Here is a 14,896-nt window from a genome sequence, read left to right as displayed (position 1 = left end):
GAGGGTTGAGGAGAGGTGAGGAGGCGGGGAGGGAGAGGTGAGTAGAGGGGGTGAGGAGGGGGGGCAGGGAGAGGTGAGAAGAGGGGGGCAGGGAGGGGTAAGGAGGGGGGGAGGGAGAGGTGAGAAGAGGTGAGGAGGGGGGGCAGGGAGAGGTGAGGGGGCAGGGTGAGGTGAGGAGGGGGGAGGGAGAGGTGAGGAGGGTGGGCAGGGAGAGGTGAGGAGGGGGGCAGGGAGAGGTGAGGAGGGGGGGCAGGGAGAGGTGAGGAGGGGGGGCAGGGTGAGGTGAGTAGGGGTGAGAAGAAGGGCTGGGAGGGGTGAGAGGGGATCTCAACAGACAGTGAACATACCACAAAGACACCATGGCGATCAACACATCCACAGACAGCCCAACACCATGCAGGACACCAACATGCAGATACAGCACACACACACACACACACACAGAACATAAATACTACCCATTTACTGCACAACAATCACACACTGCAACCTTGAGTGTGTACTGGTTACACTATGTAGATACACACAGGAAGTTACTATGTGAACACCCTGAAGACCTTTCAGCTTCAGTACAGCACAGAGCTTCACCTGACAGGTTAGGACCCAGTGGTCAAACCACTGGTGCTCTAGGCTAGTTAGTCCTAGCAAGAGAATCACCCTGTCTCAACATCTGACCTTGACTAACTTCTGACACTATCTTTCTATAACCCTGTCTATCATCTGACCCTATCTAACTTCTGAAGCTATCCAACTATCATAGATTAGTACAGTGTGATACACAGTGTAATCGGGTAATTTCTCTAAATCTATTAACTCTGTTGCCAGTGCAGCGTTTGGCGAAGCAATTTCATATGACAGTAAATCTCTGTTAAATTCCAATGTATCATAGGCTTGATACTCACAACAAAAAAAGAGATGAATCAACAACAAAAATGGTATTTATCAGTCCAAAAACTGGCATCATATGAGCTTGTGACTATGAAAGTCTTCTTACTTATGTATTTATTACCATAGAGTGAAATCCAATTTGTAGTGATGATATAGTTGAAATTGTCAATATTTAAGAAATCTCTTATCTTCTAAATGTGATACTTCTGATAGAGAACCCAATTATTTCTCATGAGTAAAAATATCATTTGTTTCATTTTGAGTACTTTATATAACTTTACTGTGGTCTGCAAGAGATTTACAAATATTCTTGTAGTTTGGAATTTTGAAGCCCATTTGTTTGTGTTTAACCTGTGTTTAGACTCAAATCTCATATACATGTGCCTTGTTAGGGGGTCCAGAGCTGCAATTTGTGAAGAGAAATTGACCATATAATGTTGCTTTGGGTGTTACATTGTTGTTAGGGGAAAAGCTGCCTGAATTGTTTAAGTTGATTCTATATCATTTTTTCAAGTTTGTTTAAAGTTTCCCTAAATAGAATAGGAGCAAAAAGGATATGAGATATCTCAATTAAATCCCTGATGACTGCACATATACATTGTCCTTCATAGCATTGACAATATAAGGAAATATCTTCATAAGTATCAGCATCTATCCAGAAGACTGTTGAAGTTTGTTGTTAAGTTCGTTCATTTTCTCCAAATGTATTCATTAAAATCCCTTAGAATGAGCATAAGTCTATTAATTATTAAATATATTAAACAATCAATTAAAATATACTATAATGTTTTAAATATGGCTAGCTGTGAAACAAGCAAGATTCAAAACTCGGTTTACACATGGGTTTACATCAAAGCCTGTTTAAGATATATTAGACATTCTCTGGTTTATATGCAATTTTCAGGGAGTGAATAGTTTTGAGGTGGAAATTACATCAGATTAACATTGGAGTGAACTAGTGTTGCACAGTAAAGCTGTACTTAAAAGAGACACTCTTACATATCTTCAGTGTTCCTGTGCATACATAGGAGACAATCACTGCAGAAGAGCTGCAGTTTCGGTGCAGACAGGAGAACCTAGCAGAACGCCATCTCTGCAGCACTCCATCCAGTCCAGAACCCGGGGTCCTGAAGTCTCGACTCTTACGATACTCAAACGATGCGATGTTAATATACCTCTCTGATCTAACGAGTCTGGCTAACTGTCGTGACCTCTCAGGTGGGCTATGGCTGCGATGGAGAGCTGGAGAGATGGTTGTTCTGCTTGGTTCTCCTGTCTCTGCACAGGAACAGCAGATCTTTTGCAGTGATCGTTTATGAGCCTAATGAGGAATAATGGTCAGAATTATGATGGCCCATGTTGCACCCCTTCACCAGATATACAGTACATGGATATATCTATATCAATATAGACGGTACTACATTGTTCAAAAATCTTGATCTTCCCATGGCACATTGTTAAGTTTATAGTTGGGATGGGCATTCGATTAAATTGTCTTAATTGATCGTCTCGTAATAATTAACGATCAATTTTCGATTAATCATTAACATTTTTATATTAATATTCACTATTTATAGGATACATCAAAATGCAGTGAAAATAGAAAAAACACAACGTGTTTCCGCATTGAGATCTGTATTACAAGAGGAACAACTATTTCTGTAACTCCTAGAAGCGGAGCTGGCTCGTAGCCGGTGCTCAAACACAACTGACCCTCGTTTTTTTCCGGCTAATTAACAAAGTTTCATAAAAACCTTCGCCCTCAATAATACTTGTAGCATATCTCGATGGACTTGCAGATCCGTTGGGTATTTTTCTCTGCTCGTTGTGCATCGCAGCTCCTCCGTACTAACACCGAGAGCAGGATGCACCGCCACTAACCAGGGTTGGATGTTTGTTCTTCAAGTGGTAGGCCTACATCATTTGAGTCGTGGAGGAGTTGTATTTATACTCAGCTTTGCAGTGTTGGCAGTGAACAAAGTAATTCAAGTAAGTCAAATGTCTAACGCTACACTGCCGTGACCTCTTCATGTTTACTTTTGAAATACATTGAAACTTGCCGGTAACTGAGTAGGCTGGTGACGTTTTTTTTCTCAAAAACATTGGCTTTGTTTGGTAAAATGTTTAAATCCTGCCACATAGCGAAATCCATTGCATTCCTTCAAGACTCACACTACGCAACTGAACACGCATTAGTTCTGATCGATGAACAATACAATGTAATCGCCGAAAATCTTAATGATCGATAATCGATCGTCGATTAATTATGCCCATCCCTGTTTATAGTCATGAATCACTAGAAAATTGCTATAGTTATAAGTATATAAATACAAATATTTCCCCGCAATCAAACTTTTGAGTTGTAATTACTAATAAGTATGTGTTTTATTGAAAAACCATCTCAATTGGTTTATTGTAATATTTAGCTACAGATATTCAGTGCACTGATCATGTTAAGCAAATACAACTACAATGTTTACGTTTTGCAAGGGCAGGGGCTCAGAATTCTGCCCTGCTAGTCTGAGTGGAGAGACTTTTAGATTTAATGGCTGCTAGGAAACAGGATAATTTATTTTAACAAGTCTTATACTTATTATGAGATTGTCAATGTACTTAAAACAAGAATCTACATAATCTTATGGTTTTCATACTCTCTCGACTTATTTTGAGAAAATACCCTTAACCTGGCTTGTATCCAAGTCCTTATTTACCGAAAAAAAATAATCTTAAAATGAGTCCAAAAGTCTTAACAAGAATGCTCAAAACAAGTAGTCCAGGCCTATATTGAGATTTTGAGCGGTCTTATTTTCTGGATTTATTTTTCTTGTTTCAAGAAATCTTAACAAGTGTAATTATCTTGCTGCACTGGCAGATAATTTAGCTTAAAAAAAAAAAAAAAAAAGATTTTTTTCATATGTTTTAAAAGTCATTTTGTACATATAACCCTGTATCATTCGACCCTGTCTAACTTCTGACACTATCTTACCATAACCCTGTCTAACCCAAACCTCTCATGTTAACAAGTTCCCGTAAACACGTAGGTAAGAATGGACTCAACATGGCAAAGAAAAACTCAGAGTTTAACGCACAAAAAGCTGAGTATCTATTTGAGGGAGGGTGGGGGACATGATACTGGATTACAAATAGCCTAACGCTATGATGAGCTAACTTCCTCCCCACATGCCGAAAGTAATTTTTGTCAGAGCCGCTGGATAGTCCGTTTGATAATTAGCTAACGTTAGCTAGCTAGCTGTAGCACTACATGCTTGCCTACATTGTAAGTGCAGTCGGGTACATCAGTTTACAGATGCGAGACAGCTAACGTAGTCCGCTAACGCGTGGAAAGTGAGATATTCTACGCTAAAACAACCAGCGCAAAACATTAGTGATCTTTTATGTTGTTATGAGAAGTCCTACAAATATTTTCGGTTCATTCATTATGAAACTGTGGCGGGATAAGTTATCCACCTGTTTCTCCAGCAACCAATGGGTACTGAACTACTTCCGCTTTCCAGTTTTGTGTTTCCTGTTCAGCGTTTAACCTCTACTAGCGTACCATGATATCGACAGAGAAGGCAACATTACATTGATTAGAATAAGTTGTGTTTAATTAAATGTTGTTAACATGAGTTCAGGTTACACTTGTGCCCTTGTCGGTTGCCATAACAATTCAAGAAAATTGAAGATTTTCGTCGGAAACGTCTTGCTTCGAACATCAACAACTTCGAAGAAATTGTCAGTGTCCATCGCCCGTTTGCACTCCATGCCAGGGAATAAGGAACGCAAAACAGCGTGGCTTGCAGCTTTGAAACTAAAACACCCTCCAAAGAAACTGTGTTTGCTCTTTCCATTTCTTTAAAAAAAAAAAGTACTGTCGTCACGACTTGTTAAAACATCCATAGTGTGTATCCACCTCCGTTTTTTGTCCATTTGGTGCTTCATCCATGGAGAAACACCGTCTTTTACAGCAAACAAGATAGCAATCTACAGTCTAACAAACGTACACAAGCTTCGAACCGGAAAACGAAAACCGGCTTCCGGTTGAAACCCGCTATGAATCATGGGTAAATTCGCTAACCAGGAAAAAGGTGGATACTGTAGCCGCTACAGTGTAGCAGTTAATGGCAAACAAACATTGCATCAGCGCTGTGCTTTTGAATGGAGAGCTATAATGAAGGGACGGAGAGAGGAGGGGGCATTGTGAACTAGTGATGGGTTGTGCGCAAATGAGCCAGTCTCTTGCAGGGGAACGTCGTGAGCTGGCTAAATTTTTTTTTTATATAGCCCATAGAAATTAAATGATTAGGCCTATGTTATCATGAAATAATGAAAGATGATCAGTCAACGTCATAGTTAAAACATGTATTTTTTAAAGAGCCATTTGGGAGCCAAAAGAGACGGCTCTTTTCAGTGAGCTGAGTCAAATGAGCCGGCTCACGAAAAAGAGCCGGAATGCCCATCAGTATTGTGATTTTTTTGGGGATTTTCCCAGATGGAAAGAAGAGGGAGGAACTAGTGTTGGAGGGTGGCAGTGGTACTTCATGAATATTTCAGAGAAGCGATAATTAATGGGGAGCTATTTTAAGACCTTCCTGCACAACACGTTCCCTCTCTTTTCTCTTTCTCTAATTCTCCTTCTCTTTATCTCTACTTTAATTTCTCACTTCCTCCCACAACCTCCCACCCCTCTACCACGCTTTGTCTCTCCTCTCTCGTGTGTCCCTCCCCCCTCTCTCCCACCCCTCTCTTTCTCTGGGTTTCTCCTCCTCCTCCTCCTTCCTCTCTGGCTCTGCAGACAGAGGACAGGATGGATCCAGCCCACATCCTCCCCTGCTCCTCTCTCTATCCTCTCATCCCCTTCTCTCTATCCTCTCACCCCCTCATTCTCTCTATCCTCTCATTCCCTCCTTCTCTCTATCCTTTCATCCTCTCATTCCCTCCTCTCTATCCTTTCATCCTCTCATTCCCTCCTTCTCTTTATCCTCTCATTCACTCCTCTTTATCCTCTCATCTCCTCTCATCCCCTCCTTCCCTCTATCCTTTCATCCTCCGATTCCCTCCTCTCTATCCTCTCATCGCCTCCTTCTCTCTATCCTCTCATCCCCTCCTTCTCACAACCTTTCATGTCTTTGCTTCACTTAGAAGATCACTGGAAGATGTTGCTCTACAGTTGTCTATAGTTACACTGTGCCTAGTAAACACAGACTGTTCCTGGTAACGTATTCATTTAGCAAAGGCTTTTATCCAAAGTGACACGGGAGGGATTTGAACCAGCGATCCCCAATTATCCCCAGTGTCTTGAGCCTGACCTCAGAAATACTGTCGAAATATGCTCTTCTGATCCTTGATTTGCTGCATGCTGCATGAGGACTAATTGTAGTACCAGGCTAGACCAGACCAGGCAAGACCATACTAGACCAGACCGGGCTAGACCATACTACACCAGGCCAGACTAGAATCCCTCCCTCTTGGTAAGATGTGCTCTAGAGCAGTCAAACAATCAGTAAGCTACACATCCCACTCACTCAGTCAAACAATGACTCAGTCAGCCAAACAGTCGGTCAATGAGTCTGAACGTTGCTTTCTCAGATCAGTCAGTCAGTCAGTCTAACAGGCAGTACAAGTACACTAGCTACAGTCAGTTCCCAGAAACCAACAAGTGAGTCATCCACATGAGTCATTCAGTCATACAATTCAACCAGCCTGTAGGCCAGGGACTGAGTCATCAATGACAGCCCGCCCGGTCATTCAGTCCTGAGGAACCACATGCCAGCCATGCATATTCCCAGGTGTTCAGCCAACAGACCACACCAAGCCACACCACCAGCAAACACCACCACCACTGGAGACACACGACAGCCAGGCCAGTACCTAAACATCTGCCTCCTCTTTTGAGAGCTAGAGGTGTAGCCTTCAGTGGACAGTCTGCTGTTTGACATTGGGAGAAAAGTGCTGGGGTTACTGGATACAGGAGAAGGGTGGGGGGACTGAGGGGGCGAGAGAGGGGGGATTAAGGGAGTGAGGGTGGACTGAGATAGAGGGGGGATTAAGGGAGTGAGGGTGGACTGAGATAGAGGGGGGATTAAGGGAGTGAGGGTGGACTGAGATAGAGGGGGGATTGAGAGGAAGGTGGGGGATATTGAGGAGGAGAGGGGGTGTCGAGTCCCCGGCAGAGAAACGCAGACGAAGCTAACCCTGACAGATGTAGAGCGCCGTGGTCTCTTTGCATCCCTCTCAGCACTTCAGCCTAATGATCTGGGTCTAACCCACAGAAGTCTGGGACACGGAGAAGCAACAACCCCATCAAAATGTCCTCGACAGGAATTAAGAATGGATTTGATTTCAGATAGAACAGGGAAGAAATGGTAAATAGTATGTTGAGGGGGAGGGGGGGTATAATAGTAGGTTACACAACGTCTATCTAGTCATCTACGCTCTGATTGGCTGGTAGGTCAGGATTAGGGAACTCCCTCTCTTAGCTACTGTAACCTGATAGCCTACTAGAGACCTCCTGCACTGTTGAATAATTCTACCCTTGTCGCTTTGGATAAAAATGCTAAATGAGTACATTTATTATTATTCTTCCTCCAGGGAACACACGAGTGATAGCCCAGGGACAGGTGTCCAGGCATGTGCTTACCTGTTGTCGTTGATGTATCCATTCTGAGAGGACTGCAAAGGAAAAGACACCTATACATTACCAATAGCTCCACCCATCCCAGCAGAGCTGGCGAAACCAAACTCACCCCATGTCCTAAAGCTTAAGTTACAAATACACCAAAGAGGCCAGTGTTTACTGAGCTGGTGGGTAGAGGTATTACGTGGACTACCTAACAGTTTACTTATTAAGTACTATAAGGGGAGTACTGGGAAGGTTATGACTAATAACCTATTAGGTCAAGTCTTTCTGTGCCCATGTCCCTCTCTCATTTCGTCTCTCCTTTTTTTAATTCATTCACTCTCCATCTTTCTTCATCATCCTAATCCAGTCGGCCCGCTCCCTATCATACAGCAGAGTTAGTGTGGAGGGTGGGAGGAAGGGTTAGAGTTTTAGACAGCGCCCCGCCCACCTCCGCAGTGTTGCCGCGGCAACCTACCTCCCTGGCGAAGATGCGGTCCCGGTACCCTCGGGGGATCCTCACTCCTCCGCGCTCCTCGATCGACTTGCTGCGCCTCCCGTCCTGCAAAGGCACGCGGATCTGCCATTGGACAAGGAGAGGAGCGACTCACAACCTCATTGGACAGAAGCGAGTATTGAGTAACTCATTGGCTAATTTACCAGTTGACTGAGACTAATTTACTAGCTGGACTGACTGTGACTCATTTACTAGGTGAACTGACTGGCTGATTGACGAACTGACTTACGACGGCCTATCATTCTCATTATAACTCATATCATTAAGTCAAGCCTAACTGTTACTTACTGATTAACTGACAGACTGGCTGATTTACTAGTTGACTAACTAATTGACTGACTAACAGTCTGATACCTGAGAGTACCTGAGAGGGTCTGAGAGGGGTCTGGGTACCTGATAGGCTCTGGGTACCTGATTATCGTCCTTGTCCATGCTGGCGTCATCCCTCTTCAGGATGAACTTCTTCTGGAAATCCATGTTCCTCTCATCCTTGATGTGCTCTGAAAACCTCTGCTCCGGGCTGCAGGGAGGAATAGGAGGTGGAAACAGGAGGAGGAGAAGAGAGGGGGGGGGGGAAGTGAAGGAGGAGTAGGAAGAAGAGGAGGGAAACAGCAGAAGAATGAGATCCAGTTTACAGCAGATTCAGTAGCTACTGAACATGGGGAAAATAGTCTAGAAATTGCATGCAGATCATTTATCTATTCCTCCCTCCCTCCCTCCACTCACATGCGTGTGTTTCCCGTCTTGTTGATGATGACGGCCTTGCCGGTCTGGTCTACGTTGTGATCCATGCCAAAGTAGGCCGCCACGCGGTGCAGCAGCATGCGGTGGTACGACGTCATCTGGGGGAACTTCTTGTACTGGTTACTGTAAGAGAGAGCATATACAGGTTACTGTGAGAGTATATAGAGATAGGGAGAGGTGTGTGCGTGTATGTATATTTATATATATATATAATATAACAGTATTTTATTATCTTTTCTACAGTGAAAGTGCCACTGATCACATCTAGAGAAATTCTGTAACTTTGACTTATCGAAGTAACAAACAAAAAGAAGGTAGTGAACTTTGTCTTCCTGTTCATGGCTCCCATCTCAACACTACAGGCAGGGCCCACAGAGCCAGCCACGGTCCAAACAGGCTCCCACATCAACATATTTATCACATTACAAAAATGAACTAAAAATACCACAGGCAGAGGCCAACACGGGAGGCTAATATTAAACGTGAGTGAATGTTAAGAATGTGGCTCACTTATCGTCATTAATGAACTCCAGGGATATCTTGTTCTAGTTTGAGCAGCATCATTCGATCCCTGTAGGAAAGAGAGAGAGAGAGAGAGAGCGGAGGGAGAGTGAGAGAGGAGGGATGAGAGATGTAGAGAGAGAGGTGAGGGAGAGGGGGGGAGTGTTTGCGTAGTGGTAAGGGAGGGAGGAGGGGGATTGTAGGGTGAAGAATGCAAGCCAGAGAAGATCAAAGCCAAGAGGCACCGCAATGAATACTCAGCCTTCCTGAAGGAGCAAGCATGGATTCCCCCCCCCCCCCCCCCCCCCGTCGCCCCACCCTCACACTGGACACCCTCCCCTTACATAACTACCACTCACCTTCTCTTGTAAACATGACCCATATCAGACCCCCTCCTCATGCAAGAGCCTCCAGCCTTTTCTCCTAGTCCATCTCCCCTACAAAGACTCCCCCCCCCCCCCATACAAGAGTCGGGCTACTAACAATCTCTGCTACTGACATACTCTCATACCTGGGGTTGTTTTTCAGTGTGTTGACCAGAAACTCGTGCACGTCGATGCCAGTGGAGTCTGTGTACTCCTGACTGGAGTCTGAGGAAACAGAAGGAGGGACAGGGGAAACAGATCATGTAAGAGAGGGCAAAAGAGAGGGGGAAGAGAGAGAGCCATAGAGGGGAGACAGACAGAAAAAGAGATAGAAAGAGGGAGACAGAAAGAGATAGGAGGATCGAAAGGGAGAGGAGGGAAGAGAGGAAGGTAGGGGTGTAACAATATATTGTGGAACAATATATGGCAATACCATTTTTTTTACAATATGTATCATAGAGTTATTGCAATATTCTTACAATATGACGTCCGTTTGATACTATTGGTTGAGCTACCAAAATGCGACCTACTCTGCACCTAGTCATGCGTGCATTCATTGCATTCTTAGAAATCGCTTGAACTGAGTTAACTAAATTGTATGTACAACAACAAAAATTATAGCAAACGTTTAATGTTTTGGAAAACATCTGTCAATTGAATTGGTTACATAAAAAATGTTGTTCAAAATATCGTGATACGTATTGTATCGTACACCCAGTATTGTGATACGTATCGAATCGTGTGCTGTGTGTATCGTTACAGCCCTAGAGGAAAGCGGACAGAGAGAGACGTCGCTTAATGTATCCCGCGAAGATCTACACCAGCCAGCAGCTATACTGGAGGTCAAACAGTCTCAGTCTGATGGTCTAGTCTGAGACAGGGCTAGACAACAGACACAACAACAGACTCTCACAGTCCACAGAGTTCCTCAACAGACACTTTCACAGATTCTCTCTTTGAGAGGGCCTTCTGACCTTGGTGATCTCTCCAAGATGGCATCCTTTCTAAGCTTCTCTCTACAAGAGACACCCCAACCTCCACCCCGGCCCCCACTCCAGCCTCCACTCCAGCCCCCACCCCGGCCTCCACCCCGGCCTCACCGCGGGACAGCATCTTGCGAGGAGCCCTGTCCTTGTTCTTCTCCTCGTTCTCATACTCGTCCTTGGAGGACTTTTCTTCCTCCTTGTCAGACGGACAGCTGATATGCAGCTGGATGATGTCCTGCAACAACAGGCACACCTCTCAATATCGTACCAACCACTACATTTTACCTTCTTCGTCCAGCCATCCAACCAGCCAGCCAGCCATCCAGCCATCTAGCCAACCAACCAACCAACCAGACAGCCAGTAAAAGAGTACCTGGGTGTCGGAGGGTCCGTCTATGGAGAAGGGTCCTGAGGATTCCTCACACACCGCCAGGCTCCTCACCAGCTTCAGCTTGGCATTGGACTGAAACACAGATCCAGTTCCTGTTACACTGTGACACAGCATAGTGGAGATCCAGTCCCTGTTACACTGTGACACAGCATAGTGGAGATCCAGTCCCTGTTACACTGTGACACATCATAGTGGAGATCCAGTCCCTGTTACACTGTGACACAGCATAGTGGAGATCCAGTCCCTGTTACACTGTGACACATCATAGTGGAGATCCAGTCCCTGTTACACTGTGACACAGCATAGTGGAGATCCAGTCCCTGTTACACTGCGACACATCATAGTGGAGATCCAGTCCCTGTTACACATCATAGTGGAGATCCAGTCCCTGTTACACTGTGACACATCATAGTGGAGATCCAGTCCCTGTTACACTGTGACACATCATAGTGGAGATCCAGTCCCTGTTACACTGTGACACAGCATAGTGGGATATCCAGTTCCTGTTACACTGTGACACATCATAGTGGAGATCCAGTCCCTGTTACACATCATAGTGGAGATCCAGTCCCTGTTACACATCATAGTGGAGATCCAGTCCCTGTTACACTGTGACACATCATAGTGGAGATCCAGTCCCTGTTACACTGTGACACATCATAGTGGACTAGAGATACAGTTCCTACACAGCACAGTGGACATACGGTTACTGTAACATTGTTACTCACATCATTGTACAGATATTGTTACACTACAGCTTAAGGGCTTTACATGCCCCTTTTGTATTAGTCATCGGTGGCAAGTAGTGCAGCATGCAAAGACGCAGGGTCGTTGAGCGTTTTCCTGTGGTCCGGCGGGTTTTGTGTCACTGTGATATTGTTCCATGTTTGGGTCAACATCGGTGTGGACTGAAGTCCTGACAGGCCTGGTATAAAAAGCGGAGATCAAATATTTTGCTACTGCAAGCTAGCTGTTTAGTTAGCTAGCTAGTGTGTGTGTGTGTGTGTGTGTACTTTTAATGTAAACCTGAAGTGTGTTTGTCTGTATATGTATCATATATAACTTTTAAATTACAAATAAAGCTTCTATATGTCCCTGGAGGCCCAACTTGATTTTACAAATAAAGTAAATAAACCTGTTACTGTATATTATTACTGTTGTTTCTGTTGCTGGTTGGAGACAACAGAGGGTGGGACTTCTTATACGTATTTTACAGTTTCTCTTCCCTGGAACAGATCTCATGTTCCAACCGAGGGAGGCTGGCGCTATCTTAGTGTTAAGGGCTGCATCAAATACCCTTTTGCTAAATTGCTGCTCTAGTCCACACTTGACCGGTCGGGACCTTGTTTTAATATTACTGTAGCTGTTAGTTTCTCCTTGCATTCTCCAATTCCTGCTCTTTCCTCCCTTCGAGTTCCTGCTCTCCTCCTCTCTGTCCCCCCTCCACACATCCCCTGTGGTGTGGGGGGTTTGAGCTGTCAGGATCTGCCTGGTTGTCGGTCTGCCAACGCTGGAGCTGGTTGCCAGTGGACATTGATCTGTGACAGTCTGCCAACGCCGGACCTGGTCGCCAAGTGGACTTCAGTCTCCTTGACTGGACAAGAGTGAGTTCCCGGTCCCTTTCCTCACCCTCCTGCCTGTGATGCTGCGCTGATCACAATCCCCAGCCCTGTGGCAACCTCTGCTTAAACTGACATTTACCCAAGTTGAACACTGGATTGGTGTTTTAACACCCATTGACACTTTCCTGATGTATGACTATGTTTAGCCTGTGTTCTGCACCTGTCTTTCACCAAATGTCTCTGGAGGAGGGGATGCTTCACTGAATTGCTCCTCTCAAGGTTTCTTCAATTTTTCTCCTCTAATTAGTTTTTCTGGGAGTTTTTCCTTGTCTTCTTTGAGGGTTTAGGTTGGTTGAGGGGCAGTTCGATGGGCATATGTGAAACTCTCTGTGACATTGCTTGTAAAAAGGGCTATACAAATAAATGTGGATTTGATTTTGATTTAGCTACAAGCTAGCTGGTTAGTTAACTATGTTTTATAATGCACCACTAGTGCTACTGTGTTTCAATTAAATAAAACGAAAACCACCACAGATGAGTTCGGCAAGTAACTTTGTAGCTAGTACTACCTGAGCTAGCACTCCCTAGCTAGCACTCCCTAGCTAGTACTCCCTAGCTAGCACTCCCTAGCAAGCACTCCCTAGCTAGCACTCCCTAGCTAGCACTCCCTAGCTAGGGCAGCTGCAACTTAGTTACATGCATATCCTGAAATAATGTTTGGAATGTTTGAGAGTGATCATAGAGCTATTTATATTGACATTAAACTTGTTGCCTCTGACAATAGCCTTTGCAGAGCATCCAACTGGAAGCTTAATAAAACATGGTGGTCGAGATGGAGATACACAATTTAATCACACACTTTTGGCTGGAGCTTTGCAAATACTATGTTGGAAAATATGGGAGTAGTCTTGCCAAAACAAGGAAAGCTGAAGAAGAAAGTGTAATTACACAGATCACCTATCTTGTTCAAAAGCCTGTTGAAAGTCTCTCAGAGGAGGACAAACCTGGATCTATGTGAGCTACCAAATAAGTTGGATGATATGTATAAACAGAAAACAGAGAAAGCCTTGGGTCACATCTAGGAAGAAGTGGATAGAGGGTGAAACAAAATTCATCTTATTTTTTCAGATTAGAAAAATACCACTCTAAAAATTTCAACAATTCAACAATTGAATAGTAATGGATCGTTACAGATGATTCAAAATGAACCTCTAACTTTAGTTCCAACTTCTACAGGAGCTTTTATAACTCTTAAGTATTGTAAGGTTTCCCTTAACACTTTTTTGGGACTTTCTGGGAAATGTGAAATCACTTGGGGAGGCTGAGAAGGAACAGTGTGATGGGCCCTATTATTGTTGAAGAAATAATTTATTCTATTGAACATCCTAAAAATAGTAAGTCTCCTGGGACTGATGGTATACCTGCTGAGTTTTACAAAATCCTTTCTCCACAATTGGATAATTTTCTGTTGGAGATCTTTTCTGAAAGCATTGCCAATAAAGGTCTCCCTCCCAGTTTGACTCAAGGTCTGATTACATTAATCCATAAACTCAAGAAAGACTTGCTTTTGCTCAATAATTGGCGTCCAATCTGTCTGCTCTATAATGATTATAAAATATTAGCTTCTATATTTGCAAAAAGAATGAAGGCGGTGTTTGACTCAATTATTAAGGCTTAATTAATTCAATCTGACTTCAAGAGGAATAGACATATCTAATAACATCCAATTTGTGTTAGACCTTGTTGACTATTCAGATTTAATCTTGGAGGATAGTTTCATTGTCTTCTTAGACTTCTAACCCTTCGATATGGTGGTATGGTATGGCTCTTCATCACAATCCACAAACTCTGCATTGTTGTGACAATGTGTATACACAACTCACTGCTACAGAGCAGCAGCAGAGATCTATACTGCAGAAACGAGGTCAGGAGTACACACAAGTCTTTCCCCCCCGCATAGCCCAGATACATAGAGCAGGTAGGGCAGGGTGTGTGTGTGTGTGTGTGTGTGTGTGTGTGTGTGTCAGAACCAAGCATTGGATTCTAACTTGCGAGTGTAAGTGTGACAGCATGGCCCAGTTGTTCTTTAATAGCCCCATAAGATTCTCAGTTCTACTGACCTGCTACTAGACTGAGCGCTCCACTGCCCCCCCTCCCCCTTGAAGAGGTTAAAGATGAAAGGGGGGGGGGGGGGTGGCCTTATGGGGCTATTTAAGGACAGCTGGGCCGCGGGGGAGGGCAAGCCTTGTTGACCTCTGACCTCTAATACCCTGCTGAGCTCTGCTTCCCAGTTCGGGACCAAGAGACTTGAAGCTTACACAAC

At 44.2% G+C, this 14,896-nt stretch overlaps 1 protein-coding gene across 1 annotated transcript in view; it reads right to left on the bottom strand.

Annotated features, from left to right (window-relative positions):
- r3hdm2 (R3H domain containing 2) overlaps positions 1-14,896 on the bottom strand; it is a 29,445-nt gene that overhangs the window by 11,901 nt on the left and 2,648 nt on the right. The window contains 10 exon segments of the mRNA XM_084704064.1: positions 6,760-6,813; positions 7,529-7,560; positions 7,986-8,087; positions 8,436-8,544; positions 8,751-8,891; positions 9,279-9,301; positions 9,303-9,339; positions 9,781-9,859; positions 10,735-10,855; positions 10,994-11,083. Coding sequence (XP_084560190.1) covers positions 6,760-6,813; positions 7,529-7,560; positions 7,986-8,087; positions 8,436-8,544; positions 8,751-8,891; positions 9,279-9,301; positions 9,303-9,339; positions 9,781-9,859; positions 10,735-10,855; positions 10,994-11,083 — 788 coding nt within the window.

Source organism: Hypomesus nipponensis, chromosome 9 (assembly GCF_054491055.1).
Source record: "Hypomesus nipponensis isolate SF chromosome 9, ASM5449105v1, whole genome shotgun sequence".
Taxonomy (NCBI): Eukaryota; Metazoa; Chordata; class Actinopteri; order Osmeriformes; family Osmeridae; genus Hypomesus; species Hypomesus nipponensis.
This window is presented reverse-complemented; position numbering and strand designations above follow the sequence as displayed.